This window comes from Syngnathus leptorhynchus, chromosome 4 (genome assembly GCF_054491065.1).
Source record: "Syngnathus leptorhynchus isolate UIUO chromosome 4, UIUO_Slep, whole genome shotgun sequence".
NCBI lineage: Eukaryota > Metazoa > Chordata > Actinopteri > Syngnathiformes > Syngnathidae > Syngnathus > Syngnathus leptorhynchus.
The window spans coordinates 10,549,608-10,565,877 of record NC_141198.1 but is presented as its reverse complement, the minus strand read 5'-3'; the positions used below and the strand labels follow the sequence as shown (position 1 = coordinate 10,565,877).

At 42.4% G+C, this 16,270-nt stretch overlaps 1 protein-coding gene across 1 annotated transcript in view; it reads right to left on the bottom strand.

Moving 5' to 3' along the window:
• Positions 1-16,270, bottom strand: part of wscd2 (WSC domain sialate O sulfotransferase 2) — a 43,642-nt gene that overhangs the window by 15,609 nt on the left and 11,763 nt on the right. Inside the window, exon 2 of the mRNA XM_085910561.1 lies at positions 2,592-3,398. Within this exon, the coding sequence (XP_085766687.1) occupies positions 2,592-2,973 (382 nt within the window). The 5' untranslated portion in view covers positions 2,974-3,398. The remainder of the gene's footprint in view (positions 1-2,591; positions 3,399-16,270) is intronic.

Below are 16,270 nucleotides of genomic sequence, written 5' to 3'. Positions count from 1 at the left end.
CCTCTCCCCACGCACGTCACCCTACTCCTGTTTGCGCGTTACATCCTGTGCCGTGCAAATGTGTTCGTGTGTGCCGGGGCGATAGCCCGAGCTGCAATATTCCCTTCCAAATGAGATTCCGAGCCAGTGAAAATGGGTGCAGTCAGAGTGAGAGGAGGCTAAAAGTCTCTTAACTCCGGCATAACAGGATTTTGAAGATGGTTACAGAGTAATGAGAGGGTCTGGATGTAAAACGATGAGAGCAAGCCAATGCATTCAAGCCGCTAAGTACTCCATCATCACGTTCGGCTGCAGCCCTAGGAGATTTGAAATTTGCGGGGAAAAGGACAAGGGCGGCGGATCCAAAAGACCTTGGTTCCATCAGATAACCCGAAGCTTCGGTGTATAGCGTAAATATGTTGGTTTCCGAGGCCTTCCTTCCTGTGGCGAAAAACACCTTCCTTCCCTGTTGGCATATTAAATAATGATATATAGTCTGAGTGGTGGCTTACAAAATTGAGCAAAGCTTTTGTAGTGGAATAACATTTTTATGTCCTCCAGCAGCCTGATCCTCCCTCCCCCGCCTGACAAAGGTCTCACGCGAGTCTCACCTCAACAAAGCAGGCGCCGCATTTAGACTGCCATCGTTTGTCTATTTGAATCCTGCCATGTTATTCAATCATAATAATGTTCTGTCGGCCTGTGCCGTTAACGGGGGCAAACGTGAAAGCCACACATCACAATGGCGCACGGGGGGGAAATACACGCTCCTTGATATCTATTTTAAAGATGCTACGAATGAATAAATAGAAATACACAAAAAGAGAGCGTGATATCTTCCGCTCAGTGGAGTGACTTAAAGTGATAAAATGAGCGTGCACTTTATACAATTCAAAATACAGCCATTTTCTCATTGTCCTACAGAAAATGACTTTCAGCTGGAGAGGTTAGTCATGTTGCTGAATGCTAATGGCGCCACCGCAGTGCTTTGGTGGCTCGACACGCTTTTAACAGCAGTGATGGAAGGGGACCGCGGTGCTTTATTAACAATTTTGTCAGCAATCTTACAATATTGGCCATTATGGAATGAGAATATAGATAAACTCAGATTGTGCCACCGAGCGCTGTGTTTATTGTCTGTTTTGTCACACAAGTCATGCAGATTTTTTAATCTCGTCGAGTCGGCTTTGAAACTTCCATCCCGCTGCAATTCAGAGATGAATATGCTGCAATTTGCTTTGCAATTGTTATTGGAAAATATGATGCCTATTACCCTTTTAAGACATATTTTCTAATTAGCCATGATGTGAGTGTGTATACAGCACATTTTGTGCTAATAATAATAATAATAGTAATAATAATATCAATCCATCCTTCCATCCTGCATAACACGCCAAGTGATTCCCACCCGCTGTGCAGTGAAACATTAATGGGCCCTTTTTCAAAATGATCCAACCTCACTGAATTTCATTGCTAAATGTTTCTTTCAGCAGCATCTCGTGGCAGGCAGAACAATGAAATGCTCTTCCACGATACAAAAGATGCTGCAATTAACCTGCGTATGACAGTTTTGATTGCTATTGTGCTGCAAGATATTTCTAATTAAAAATATGCGCCTTGGTTAAATAAAGGTTGGAAAACGGCAGCACCCGGAAGCACTACATTACGAAAAGGCCCATTAATAATATTTACTCAATCTATACCACAGCATACGCTCTTTAGTTTTGGCAGACATGAGTGAGATGATGGGATCGCCTAAAGTGAATAAATACATTCAGCTAAGTTACCCTCCAGTTACGTTAAATGACACACTAACGGGCGTTTCCAGGATATTGATGTTATTAAATGGGGATTATTGAGGCAGAAAGGACGCTTGGCTCCTAAAATAAACCTTTTAAAGACTTTGAATGCCATACAATACTACGGGTTTTTACAAGTGCCGTAGCGAGGGAAATTTGTAGTCACCAAGTTTATAAAGACGCTGTGAACCTTGCTATTAAGTTATTTAGATGTTGTGATTCTTCAGCTGTCTGCGTGGCAGCACACAGCGCAGCTGAAGGAAGCACGGCGGAGGAGAACTCTCAAGAGGTTTTCCCAAATGAGGACTTAATCATCCTCATGATGCCGGCCGACATACCGCCGGCATGGCAGCAAATGTTGAATCATTATCATTTTTGAAATCAGAGATTACTTTGGATCAATGTTGCATTAGCATACAGTATCATGTTGGATGGAGGCTGCCAGTGTGTTTGCAACTGGATATGTATAATACATAAGAATATTAAAAATGCTGAGTCGTTTCATAATTAGTCAGAAAATGTAATTAGTAACTTCACAACACAAACACGAGATGGAATTATTATTGAAATGGTTACAATAATTTCCATGCAATAATTAGCGCATTGTGATGATTTGCCTTTTTCAAATTGGGCTCGTGAGTGAGTAAATGTGATTTACGGCCTCTGTTGTGAAAAGCGCTGTATTAGTTTGATTTCTGTTAATTAATTCCGCCTGCCAGAAAGGATACACGCCACGTGAAATCTGAAACACGGCAAGACTGGAGATCTATCGCGTGTACATGTGACTGTAATATATGTTTGCGTACAACCCACCTCGTGCGTCATCTGCCTCTTTTGCACTGCGGCCTTTCACCGCATGGCTCCGCTTGTTGGTGTAGTCCCCAGCTTTGCCCTCGTTTATCTGCCCTGTCTTTTTTTTCCACATGGGGACGTAACCTCGTCCGGGCCTATGAGCCTCCTTAAATACCCGCATGATGCCCAGCCCTCCGCCGTCCGAAGATGTGATCTGGCCTCCCGTCTCCGAGGCCACCACAGTGTATATAGGCATGCCTCGCTTCCCGCAACAGCTGTCGCCACCGATGCCGGCGTGCAGGAAGACGAGGCTTCCGGCGGTCAGGTAGAGCAAACTAAGGGTGAAGAAGCGGATCGGTTTCCTGCGGAAATAACGCTGAATCTTCAGCAGAGGTTTGGCCATGCTGGCTCACCCTGCCACTGGAGCACGTCGGCCCAGCGATGAACACTCATAAAGCTAAAAGAACTCCCGTTGACGAACAAGTCCAAATGAAAATCGTTTTGATGTGTTAATCTGGTACGAAAGTCATCCACACGACGGCATGAATAAGTCCGTCCGTGCGTCTTCAGACACCTTACACCTGCCAGGCATGTGTGTTCAAGCGAGTAAGAATGTCTTCTGGTTCCTGTTGACAGCAAAGCCCAGAGTGCTCGCTCCGTCCATCCAGAATGAAAAGAGTGAAAGATGATCACTCGCCACGGCTTCTGCGACGGTTATCGGTCCACAGAAAGAAGAGGGTTTTATTTAGTGGTCAGGTTGAAATCCTTTCACCTTTGAGTGGATGGTTCTTCACGGGGATCCAAGGGAGTCATGCCGTGACTAACCACCTGCAGAAAGGACACAAAAATGGAGAAATAAGTGGAGCGGAGTGGGCTTTTTTCGCATGAGCGACACCAAATGACTCCCGTCAGCCTCTGAAATAGCGCAGAAAACACAATAGAAAAAGTAAGCAATTAAAAAACGGTGAAACTGTGTTATGATTCAAAAAGGCAGAAAGCTTCACTTCAAGGAGTTGTACAAGTACTTTGTCTTGCATAAACTGGGTTAAGCCGGAAGGGAAAAAAACAAAAACAAAACTCTACCCTTTGGCACTTACACTAATGTCTTTTGGGAGTGGGACTGCACAAAAATGAAAAACATTCTCAGTCAAGATGGCGAGGTGACGATCGTGTTCAGAGGCTGGAGAAGCATTGACAACATTTGAGTCACAAAGACTCCGCAGTGTTGTGAAACTCTGCAAATTTCAAATCAAAGAACAATGTGTATGATTCAACTCCATCTATTAGAACATCTTTTGACAACAAGCAAAGCTACTAATTAAGCAAGTGTAACATCTCTGTAGTGGTGGAGGGGGAGTTGCGAGCGGAAAAAAAAATAAAAAAGGGAGATTTGCTCTGAGATGTTGGATCACTTGAACTTTTGTTGACTCTTCGGAGACATTAAAAGGGAAAAATGATTTAATTGATGCAGCCGGGGCAGCGAGGCTAAGGCTGCCGATCCCCTCCAGTCTTTTTTAAGTAGCCTTGAGTAGGAGACCGAACTCAAATTTGACTGTGATCAGCGAGTGAACGACTTGCTTATTTTATTTCCGTGGCAGAACACTCCAGACAACTTTGTTAAAGCACCTTCAAGGTTGAACAACACAATTCACAGTTATGTCCAGACGTAGTGACACTGAGTTTTTATGATTTTGTCCAGAGACATTTTACACAGCACAATGGATTTCAAATGAAACAATCAACAAAGCAAGGTCACATTTGAAAAAAATAATATCAATTTATGAGAGGCTGTATGCTAGAATTTGAAATGCTCCGGTCATTTCCGCTGTCTGTGATTGACTGGAAACAATCTGATTGCCCCAGGTCAGATGGGATAGGCTCCCACTCCCCACAACCCTCAACAGGATAAAGGATAGAGAAAATGGATGGATGCATACTCGTTATGATCCCTTCAGGGGGAAATTCGTCTGGCTGTGTATATTTTTGTTGCACAGCACATTGAGAACCGGAACACACAGGCGCATGCGAGGAGAGATGTGAGAGTGATGGGGCGCACGGAAGGTGACTGCATCCCCGAGCTGAGCTCAAGGACACCTCGTCAGAAGTCAGAATGCAGACCAGCATTTCTTGAAAGTGCAAAGCTCAAGTCCCTTAAGGATAGGCTACTGCCACAACCACATTTTGAATGTTATTCCCCATTAGACTAATAAAGGTTATCTTACAACTATTATAGACAGATTTGGGTATAAATCCCGCAGTCTCCCTCAAAGAAGTCCTCTGTTCTGAGAAGACTCCGGGAGGCGATAATTGGTAGGTGTAACACAACGCTCCGCTGAGAATTTTCCAGCGTATTCAAGGGGACACACAACTTAGTGACTCTCGTCTGCCACCAGGACAAAACTGCAGAGTGCTTGTCACCCGAGACCTCGCTGGCATTGGCCCGTCGTCACCCCCACCCGCACAGCCATTTTACCCTCTGCTAGGCAGCGCTCTGCAAAGACACCCCTCACCCTGTTTGACTGCTAAGTGACTAAACTTTACTTGCGCGTCCTTACGGATGACTTTCATACACCGACAAGGAGTTTGATTACAAATGTCTGCCTTTTAATTGGGCTCACTCTGACCAAATATCTTCTCCCGGGTCAAATTAATTTCCAAAATGCCAAACACTAAATGTTGAACTTAAAAATGATGAGAGTCGCAGGTCACTGCATCACTGAATCACTTAAATGGGGTCAGGGCAGTAGGATATAAAATGTCCATTAGAGACTCATTTGTTCGTAAGAAAGGGAGGGAAATGGCAAAGAAATGCACCGCTTCGGTTGAGGCTCTAAGGCACAAACTGGACAGGGCCCGTCTATATGCTAACCTTTGGGGTTAATTGGGAATTTGCCCCAAATTTCCCTGCAGTCCTTACTTTCGGGTAGCCTACAAATTACAGGACCCCCATAGTGTCTATAATTAAAAATAATAATAATAATAATAATAATAACAATGTGAAAAAGTTAAACATTTTCGTCAATTATTATTACGTGACCATGTTAGATCATGCTGAGTGAAATATCACAAGCTTTTATTTTTGCAACGATGATAATGCTTTAGCGATAATGATCAACAAAAATTGTGTCTAAAAAAAAAAAAAAGGGATGCTCGAAGCCCAAATGTCAGGTTTCTGAGAAGTATGTTCATTTCTTTGCACTTGGTCTGGATGATATTTCGCATCAATGCGCTGTGGCATGAGGCGATCAGCATGTGGCACTGCGTAGGTGTAATAGGAGCCCAGGTTGCTTTGATAGCTGCCTTTAGGTCATCTGCAATGTTGGGTCTTTCATTTTTTTTCTTGACAGTCTACCCTATACATTCTGCATGGCCTTTACTTTAGCTCAGCCACTCGAGCACACTAACAACCCTAGTCATTGGACCTTCGGAGAGGTGTTCACATTCCTGCAGGAAAATAAAATCATCATCTCCATATAGGTTGTAAACAGAGGCATGAATTGCTGCAGAATTTCCTGGAAGAGAGCTGCATCGACTCTGGACTTTAGAAAACATAATTGACTAACACCAAAGATCTTCTCTTACTGGCTGTTGAGTGGTACTGCACGCAGCGTTCAACCTATGAGGATGGTGGCAGAGCGTGTTTGAGTCTGTAGGTGGTTGGATCATTTGGGACCACCTCCGTTGATCAAAGTTGTAGACAGAGATGTCTTGTTAGCTTTATAGCTCGCATACGGGCATAAACACATCTGTGATGTAGCGACAATGACGTGCAGGCCCGCGTGGGACCACCACCGTCATTAAAAGCTGTAAACATAGATGGTGGCTTTACAGGAGAAAGAAAAAAAAAAAACATCTGTTACAAGTGCGCCTACATTTTTCTCAAAATAATGACATACTTCTATGACTAAAACTAGCTTCAGCCAGTTTCTATCCAAAGCGGCTTGAGGCAAAGCCTGCTAACAAACAGTGTGAAAGTGATGTCCCCCACCTCTCATTAATCATTGTGTTGTATGTTTAATCCTTGTAAGAACTAAGGGGGGAAAAAAAATAAAAACACATTAGTGTCGCTGGTGCAAACTTTGTCTTGCAGCCGGCTTCAGATATATTCAACAGACATGCAAAGTATTGATCTTATCTTGCCCTCTTCCATGAAATGAATAAAACCAGTATATCATCCTTCAAATTATTGTCATCTGAAAGGTTTATGTACCGGTTTCACGTGAAGAACCTTTGAGGCAGTGAATGGCCAACAATGCAATGAATTTACATATAGAATACAGCTGTAGAAACAGTTTGCAAACAAACTCCTACACACTTTCTGTAGTCATGGCAGTTTTTCAACCCTGTGTCAGTACTTTGCCCACGGAGTACAAATGATTCATATTTCAAGATGATTCATATTGCAAGACTAACTAGCTCAACGGTAAGCCATTGTTGCAAATCTTATAATTTGTTTGTCTTGGAGAAACTGAATCACAGCTCAGTGTGGGGGCCTTGGCTTCGAAGGCGTGAATGAAATATGCAAGCAAATGTTGCGGCTCATCAGTATTTGGACATTTATAGCAGCCTGATGGTCAAGATTTTTGCTTTACGTTTCAGGTTGCTTTCGTGAGAAATTGCTCAACAAGGATAAAGAGCTTGAGTTAAAAAATACATGTCTGGTAAAAAAAAATAAAAAATGGATGGATGGACAGAGGACTGCTATTCACTTTGCCTCTCACCCTGTGCAACAAGGCCACACACAGTTACATTACTGCTCAGATTTCATAATCCCACACTTTGAAAAATAAAATTAAATTTGACTTCAGATGAGGCCGCTGCTGCGTCTCAATTGAGCCTCCGCTTCCTCCGGCCAGTTTGAACGCAAAAGTGCATTTACAGTGACAGCGCCATGTGTTATCACCATCTTGGCTATATGGTAGCGAGTAGGAAAATGTTATCACAAGGAGTAGCACTTTTGGATACAATAAATCATCTTCCCTTCATCCTTTTGCAACTTGGGATTTTTGTATCCCCATGCATACCTTGCAGCCTCAACCATCGTGTCCCTCAGGGTTGTGTAATGGAGTTAATGCTGGTTCCTCGATGGACTGAAATCCCTCAACCGTGTGATTGCCATTGGTTATGATTTCTATGCTCAACATTAACTCCCCTTCACTCCCAATTAAAGATGAAACGGTATGAAAATTCCACCTCATAATTATAATGACCAGAAATAGTACGGTTATCAGGAGCACCTAAAACATTGCAACAAGTGTGACTTTAAATACAAAATTAGACCGTCAGCAAGCAACCAAACGTTATAAGTTGAAACTGTTCACAGCAGCAAGCAAGCTATATTATCAATCAAGCAAGACCACAAAAGTGTTGAGGATTTATTAAAAACAATGCAAGATAGCTTTATGTAGAACTTTGGTGTTTGAAGAATTTGGATTTGATGTATTGCACTGACAGTGCTTGGAAAAAAAACATTCTCGGCACAAAGGGTAAACTGCTTGTATTCAAATGTCCAATTTGATCACGTTGCTGTGTTTGTGCCTGCTTGTGGTTGTATTTGTCCAGTTTCCGCGGTGAGCGTCGGTGGGCAAAGTCTTGGGCATTGAACCTGCTTCTGATTACTCTCCGCTGGCTATTTACGTGCAGCTGAAGCCGCAGAAAGGCGCCGGATCAATTTCATTGTCTAGCGCTACCCTCCCAATGTTTTTCTCTGTATGTCCTAGGCTCGATTTAGTTCCATTAGTTTTCTAATTCTGCACATTGTGTGAAAAGTCTTGTGTAAAAATACTACTCTGATTTTCTTGATCTTTAATGTTATCAACTGTGGCTCCTTTTCCTCTTAGATTTTTGTTCTCTTTGTTCTTTATTAGCATTGAGCTTTTGTCATGTTTTAATTGAATACATTTTTTTTAGTTACTGACTTTTTGCATGCGCCCTTATTTTAATACATTTTGTTGAATGAATCTTGGGAACAAACCGCCTTTACCGTGCATATCTGTGACGTCAGTATTTGCTTTGCTTGTCTTCCCGAAATCTGCCATCTCTCTCAGTTTATTATCATATATGGAAAAATGTACAACTGGCCTCAATATTACTGCAAATGACATCGTCCGAAAAGAAGCAGGTACATTTTATGATGAAGGTTAAACATCACAACACTGCCACTGCTGGAAAAAGTCAGCGTCCCCTCGAAGTAAGATGACAGTGTCCTCCGGGAATACTGTGGCACACTTTAATGTATTCAAATACTTTCTGGGCTTTGTCAATGGCGGGGAAAGTGGGGAACCGTCAAGGACATGATCAATCATAAAATTATCTGCCTGTGCTTCTTTGTCATTTTTTTTAAAGCCCCACATATTTCTACTAGATGCATATACTCTATGAACCCGTCACATATTAATTCCATTCAATTAGTCCAGAAAAGTGGCAACTAAAAATAAGTCATGACTTTTGACGACAACAACGCCGGAAGAGCGAGAGGGAGGAAATGAAAAAGACGAGGTGCCATGGAGGTCTTTTTGTCAAATCATGGCAATTACTGCGGCGGAACGGACATGAACTCACTGCGTGACCATTTATTCGCATTCATATTAAATGAGCCAGCAAATATTTAATCATAGAGGATTTAGGGGAGCTCACGTCAAAGTTCATCTTTGGTGAGCGGGCTGACAGCCAACTCAGCTCAGCTCACGCTGCAGGCAAATGGTTCCACGAGTCAAGCCATAAACATTATTCGTATCCGTCTCGGGACTCATTGTTGAATAGAGAGTTGAGTTGAGCAAGACAGCTCAACAGATCAACACCTCATCTGGTGTTCGCAGGAACACAATATCACTTGCCTGAGTGACAGCATCTCGATGAAAATGTGATCAAAATGTACATTTGTGTCTCGCAAGTTTGACAACTGAGCATTTAACACAGACACACTAGAGATTAACAGGGGGAAAATAATATAGAATATATGAAATAAAAGAATTATATATATATATATTATTGAATGAAAATATTGTACAATGAATACGTGATATGTAAGACAATAGCCTCAGATAAACATTTTCATTTGCCCTGGAAAATTCTTTTCATTTTAAAACAAAGATCTCTTGCTGACTATAACTAGCCAGCTGGATAAGTATCTACAGATGTTGTCAATTCCCTACTATTTTTTTTTGTTTGTTTTCTTGCCAAAAGGGAATTCTTCCCTCAAACCCCCCTGAGCAAACATCACGCCAGCTGATTTTCCCTATTTTAAAATATTTTAGATTTGGTTGAAGTTGAGAGTATCTACACTCCCCTTCTTCATTTTATTTACAGTGAGGACAATTCCATAAATCTTGCTGTTGACTAAGAAACTTTGAGGTTAATATAAAAAGATGAGAGTGCCACAGGAGATTCTTTTGATTTTTATTGCCCTGGTATAGCTACATATCTGTATCAGATGATGTACAATTAAAGCACCTCATTTTATGTAAGCACAAGTATTGGAACAGATCGTCTGGCTTATTTTCACTCTCTGGAGGTTGTTTGTGAGGCTTGCTTTAGGGGTCTTATTTAGAGCAAAATGTTTACGTCGTCAGCTATTGTTTCCTGTTTGACATCTGTACATCAGTGTTTTCTTTCTTCTTCAGCGGAGCAAATTTTTGGCCTATGGCTTGAACTGATAGTCTTCCTTTCCTCATCTTCTCAATTGCTTTAGGTTATATGATATTGAAGTAACTGTAATGAGCAGTTTCCATACTGAGTTAGTATATTCTTCTTTTCAAGTCATCAGCGGGTTCACACGCAGTTACGCTGCTATGATGAGAATCTTTTGAGGTGAGAGATATCAGCTAGACAGGCGGCAACACATAGGCGGGTGATGAATGACTGTGGCATATAGTGTGTCTTCAGCACTCCAGCAGTAGAAGAGTTAAAAGTGCAGCTTCCACAGTCCTGACCCTTTTCCTCACCCTGGGGACTGTCTTTCCATTCTGAGCCAATGTTTGGCCAGTCAATGCACATAAGCAGGTTTTATCGAATCAAATAACAATGAAGATCACATTCCTACTTCAAAGACAAGTGTGGCGTTTAGGTTCACATTCAAATGCAGAAAATGGATTCATCATCAAAAGCACCACACAATGATTTCAATGAGCTCATTTTGTGTTATTTGCGAGTTCAGTGAGCTTGTAGCACTAACTTGGCATCGCAGCCAAGCAATCTAAATCGAAACTGTGGTTCCAGTAAGACAAAACACTTTGCGCTCCAAACACGAGACAGCCGTTGGAAATGTCAAAACAAAACGTGAGCAAACAGCTGGATGCCAAGCGTGTGCTCAAGTGGCTCACTGAGTGCAGATGGTTGCTCGACGGAGTGCCTGACCCCTGAAACGGGAAGTGGGAACATGGCTGCTTCCCACAATAACCAGATCGCAATGCCAATGTGTCTTTGTGGGAAACATCACCAAGGTACACTTTTTGAGCTCCACTTTTGGCTCCCCTCGTTCGTGCAAGTCACTTTAATTAAACAAATGGTTGATCTCGGTGTGTGCCTCCATTAGTGTTTGGCGTGATGCCTGATATGCTTAATTACTGGTGGCTACTCAAAAGAAAACACATCAGTCAATGATTTTGCAAGAATTTCTATATGGTGACACATCGTAAAAAGCTTTTTTTTAAAGCTTTGATGTGCTTTTGCCCTTATTCATTAAATCTGACTCGCAAACCGAAGATTAAGGAAACATTTGCTGCATGCACCTCCACTCCAAAGTCTGTCATGGTAATTGTTATTCAACAGTAGAATATCCCTTTCATCTTCTCTACCAAACACATAAATAGTTCCGTTTGTCACATTACCGCCAACTGAATGACTTGATTGCTGAGAGCTAAATGGGGCAATATTTGAAGTGTGCCGTTTTGCATTTTTGATTTATTTCAGATTAAAGATCCACCATGCTCCAAGTGTGCGTTCGTGCGTGCGCGCGTTCAATGTACACAATTGTGCAAGTACGATAAAAATCCCATCGAGGGTTGTGATTGTAACACATTATTTGAACTGTCTGATTCTGACAGTTGTGCTCCCGAAAGCAAAGAAAAGGAAATAGCCCAATCTGTGAGTAAAACATCACATATTTACATGTTTTCACAAAGGACTCAACAATTGAGCTGAATGCCAACATCACAAACCACAGAGATGTTTCGTCCCAGGAGTTTCCGCTCCAAAACCTGAGATCAAAACTCCTAAAAATATTCTCATAACTTCTTCAGCAACTGTAGAGCCAATCCTGTAGAGGCTGCTTAAAATGGGCGTGCTCACACTGAGCCCGTGTACTGACAAAATAAACAAGCACAATGAAACATTTTTTGCCGTCTTGTGTCGACACACTCGACACCACGGTGCTAAAGTAAAAAGTGGCTCAACTGTTGTTTTATAGTAAGAGCCTGCAAGCAAAGTTGAGTCCTAAACATATGGAGGAAAAACAAAAGGCTTTTCTGTCCTGCTCTTTGACACTGTTGCCAGTGTGTCTGGCACTTTGCTCGTACGGTAATAATGCAACAGATGAACAGTTCTCCTAACTGTTTTCTTTTGCAACCTTTTGGAAACCACACACAAAAATTCTTGGAGAAACTCTCTCGTGGTCCTACAATGATTCCAGTGTTGAATCCACAAAGCCTTAGGGTAGTAATTCAAATATTTGTACATTTTTGCATTGCAGAGGATGAACAGAAAGACAATTTAAACTCAGTCTAGCAAGCTCAGAAATTAAACCCGGTACGGCACGAAGAAGAGCTCATTGTAATCCTGATAATACTCAATGGTCCATTAAGATCGGTGGTGACCTTTTACACTGAAAGAGGTACTAAGTTAAAGGCTCTAAAAATAATCTAATCCCCCTCTTTGACCGCTGCACAGAAGCATTAAGCTACCGCTTTGTAATAGAGTGATTGACGGTCAGGATGCCTCTCCATTAAACAGTAATTTGTAACCGACATGGACAATATAATAGCTTCTTTGTGCCTGCAGGCGCAAAGTTCAATCGGGCCACAGGAAAAAAAAAAAAAAAAAAAGGCAAGGCAAGGCAAAAAAAATAGAAGTGACCAGTTCCCAAAAAATAGCATCAGCAGGAGAACCTATCCTTGCTAATGACACACAAAGCAGCAAGAGAAAGTTCAAAAAGGCTCTTCCAGGGTTTCATGCCCCTTGAGTGACTGCCACACCTCCCTGCCCTCGATCCACATCGATGCCCATTTGACAAACAATCACTTGAATCGAGCCTCTTAAACGGCTTTATAAAAGAAGCAATTATTCTGCAGCCGAGGCACCATCAGTGGGAGATCAAATGATGTCTTCCGCTATTCACCATGAACAAAGCTCCTCATTCATGGCCGAACAGAATATGAGCAGTTTTATCCAAAGAGACCTTTTGCCCCCTCTCCTCTCCCACCTGAACTAAGCGCACTGGATCTGGGCATTAATTAAAAGCGAATTCTCCCAGCTCAGTTATGCTGCAAATGGCAGGCCTCTCTGCTCGAGTGGATTTAAGAGGGGATTGCAGAGGGTCTCAGCAAATGTTTGTTTGGTCAGGCAGACAAGGAAAGAGTTGGAAATGCCTTTGCATGGAACTTTCTGGAAGTACCTTTCAACTGTGTATTGTGAGGTTAAAACGTTCATTACAGACAAAGTCGACCAGCAAATAGATCATGTACGATACGTTCCATGTTGTGGTAGAGATTTTCAGACAACATTGTCTCAGTATGGGTAATTTATGCAATGTCTTTCAAACAGTAAGCTCTGCTGTGTATTGTTGGGAAAAAAAAAAAAAAAAGAGGCCACCTTACTGAAACAGATGTGAAAACAACAAGAAGGCTTGGGAAGAGTTGTTGAAACATTCCTTGGCAAAAAATAGACAATTACGAACTTTTCAACTTCTCTGCTCATCTTTGAATGCAGCTCGAGCTCCGGATCTGTTTGAACAAACGTCCCACTCACTGACAAACAAGAACAAATTTTGATCTCTTTGTGTGTCTTAACATATGAAGAAATTGACAATAAAGCAGACTTTGACTTCACTTTTGACTCTGAACTGTTGCAAGTTCATTGGCGCACAAAGCCAAGCCTTGTAGACCAGCTTATGTCATCATTTGCACAAGAACTTTTTTTTTTTAAAACCATAAGCGGACATTCTGGAAGATTTAAAAGCCTTTTGGAAGCTCAACTTTTGTCTGAGCGAGGGAGCGAGCGAGAGAGAGAGCGAAAAAACACTTTTGCAAATGTCACCATGTATTATGTGCTCATCTTAGCACCAACAAGGACAGGTGTAGCAATGTGCAAAGATTTCTTAGAATCCTTCCGTACACTTGAGGACAGGTCAACAAACGTTCCTGGTAAGAATCATAACTGAAAGGATCTTTACTAAGAACAGAAACAGCTTACTATAATCGAGTAGCCTCAGTGCTGCAGCAGAAAGAATTCTCAGAGGGAGATGTATCACATGACCACCACCCCCCTCTTCTCAGTTTGACCAATGCGAGAAGGAAAAAAAACAGCCCCATGCTCCTTGGTGCAAGCGGACAGAAAGAAGGCCCTCTACTGTAAAACAGCTCCAGCTCCTAGGTGATCGAGCACCCACTCGGCTTGAGAGTCTTTAAGGAGGCGGCCGAATCCTCGAGTCTCGTTGATGTGCGACTCAGCCCTTTACTTTTATTTTGACTGTCCATACTTGGAAAGGAATGAAAGGAGGATTGCGCATACGTCTTAAAAAGCTCCCACCATTTGGGGTAGATGAGCGGGAGGTAAAGTGCCGCGCAAGCACTGGAGACAGCCGCGGTGAAATGAAAAGGTGCCAAGATGAGGCTGGTTGCATTAGAAGTGATCAGTATTGACTAAACCTCACTTGCCGCTTGCAAGGGACATTTCTGTTTCATAACCACCGCTGCGAGTGCAGAACCTCCTCTTAAACAGCTGAATCAATTTCCAACGAGATAAAAAAAAAAAAAAAAAGGAGTCATTTGCAAATGGTCTTTTTGCTTTGCTGGGCTAGTGCGGTTTGATAACCATTTATTTGTTGAGGGTTTTGACCAGCGGGCATCATTTGCGAATCAGATAAGCCCAGATCAATAAAGACGAGGATTCAAGTCGTTAATAAAGACGATGTCTCGGGTAAAGGGGGGGGGAATCCTAATCCTAAACACTACATGCTAGGATCACTTCAGACAATACAGGATCATTAAACAGCAAGCTGCTGTCTCTGCATGGAACACACTTAACAGTTGGCTTTAATTAAACAGTCGAGTAGTCTTTATTTTCTAGGAAATAACAATTTTGTCGAGGACCTGTTGCATGTTGCACTCTTCGCTGACTCTTTGTTTACAGTCCTTGTCTGTGATTATCTAAAATGAATGGTGTGAGCGAGGCGGAGGAAAAAAAAAGCCTGAAAACAGAATAATGAAAATTTAAACACTTTTAACACTTGCGTAATTGCATTAGCCTGCAGTGCTTCTTGTTGTTTGTTTTAGTAACATTTGCAGATTACAGCAAAACAGCGCTTTAAACAGGGGTGTCCCTAACCCTGCCGCAATTTGGTTTTCGCCAAAGGTGCTACGAATCGACTGGTAGGTAAACGAGCCGTGGTGCTAATTAGAAGTACCCGTGGCTAAATCTAAACTGTGGCAGAATTTTTCATTTCTGGACCAGGATTTGACACCTCTAGTATTTAAACTGCAGCCAAAACAAAAACATTCTGGACAGAAGTAAAAGTTGAAGCAGTATAATAAAACCAATAGCAAAGTCGATGATATTATTTCATTTTAATAAGCAGAAAGAAAGCCTGGCGTGAAAGCTGCCAGCTCGTCTGTCACTCAGCGCCGTGCTCAAACCAGCGCGCTGTTTGGGATGCTCGCTGTGCTCGATGACGCAGGGAACGGTGCAGTGGTCTGGATGCATTTGTTTGAGGAACGTCTGTGTGTGTGTGTGTGTGTGTGTGTGTGTGTGTGTGTGTGTGTGTGTGTGTGTGTGTGTGTGTGTGTGTGTGTGTGTGTGTGTGTGTGCGTGTGAGTGCATGTGCATGCGTTGTTCATATGGCGCGCAAAATGTGTACCGAAGCATGCGGCCTCATCAGCCTCACGCAAATCTGCTCGTGAAGGTCGAGCAGCACCAGAGGCCAGTTGTCAACATATCTTTTCCAATTAAAAATGATCATCATTAGAAGCCCCCGCTGCATGTTTATCCTATTTTTAGTCAACTGTTGATGTGCTTCAGAAGTTGCCGTTGTCATTCACTGCAGCACCATCATCGAGATAGGAAATGACCAAAATCAGCGGCACCGCTCGACTCGAGGCGGAACAGAAATGTATTCAAGGTGGACTTGTGCCTCGGCATATTTTTGAAGACATTCGTTCATTTCCTGCCTCTTTTCTTTCTCTAAAAATTTGAGAATGGAAGACCTTTTTGGGTGCAGTTGGATGTAGAATGTGACCTGAAAGTGTAAAAAAGTTACCACATGTAGCTGAAGAGTGAAGGGAAATTGAGAAAGGGTCACTTCTGCAATGATGGGAACCGCTCGGTGACAGAGGTGCATGCCATGAAATGTGCCTTTGTGTGATGTCGAGGTAAAATGGGCAAAGCATCTGGGGATTTGGGCTCTCTGACAGCTGCCTACTTTGAGCTGGCAGGAAGAAGGAGCAAGCCTCGGTGCCGCAGCCCCTGCTATGATGAATAAAATATGACGA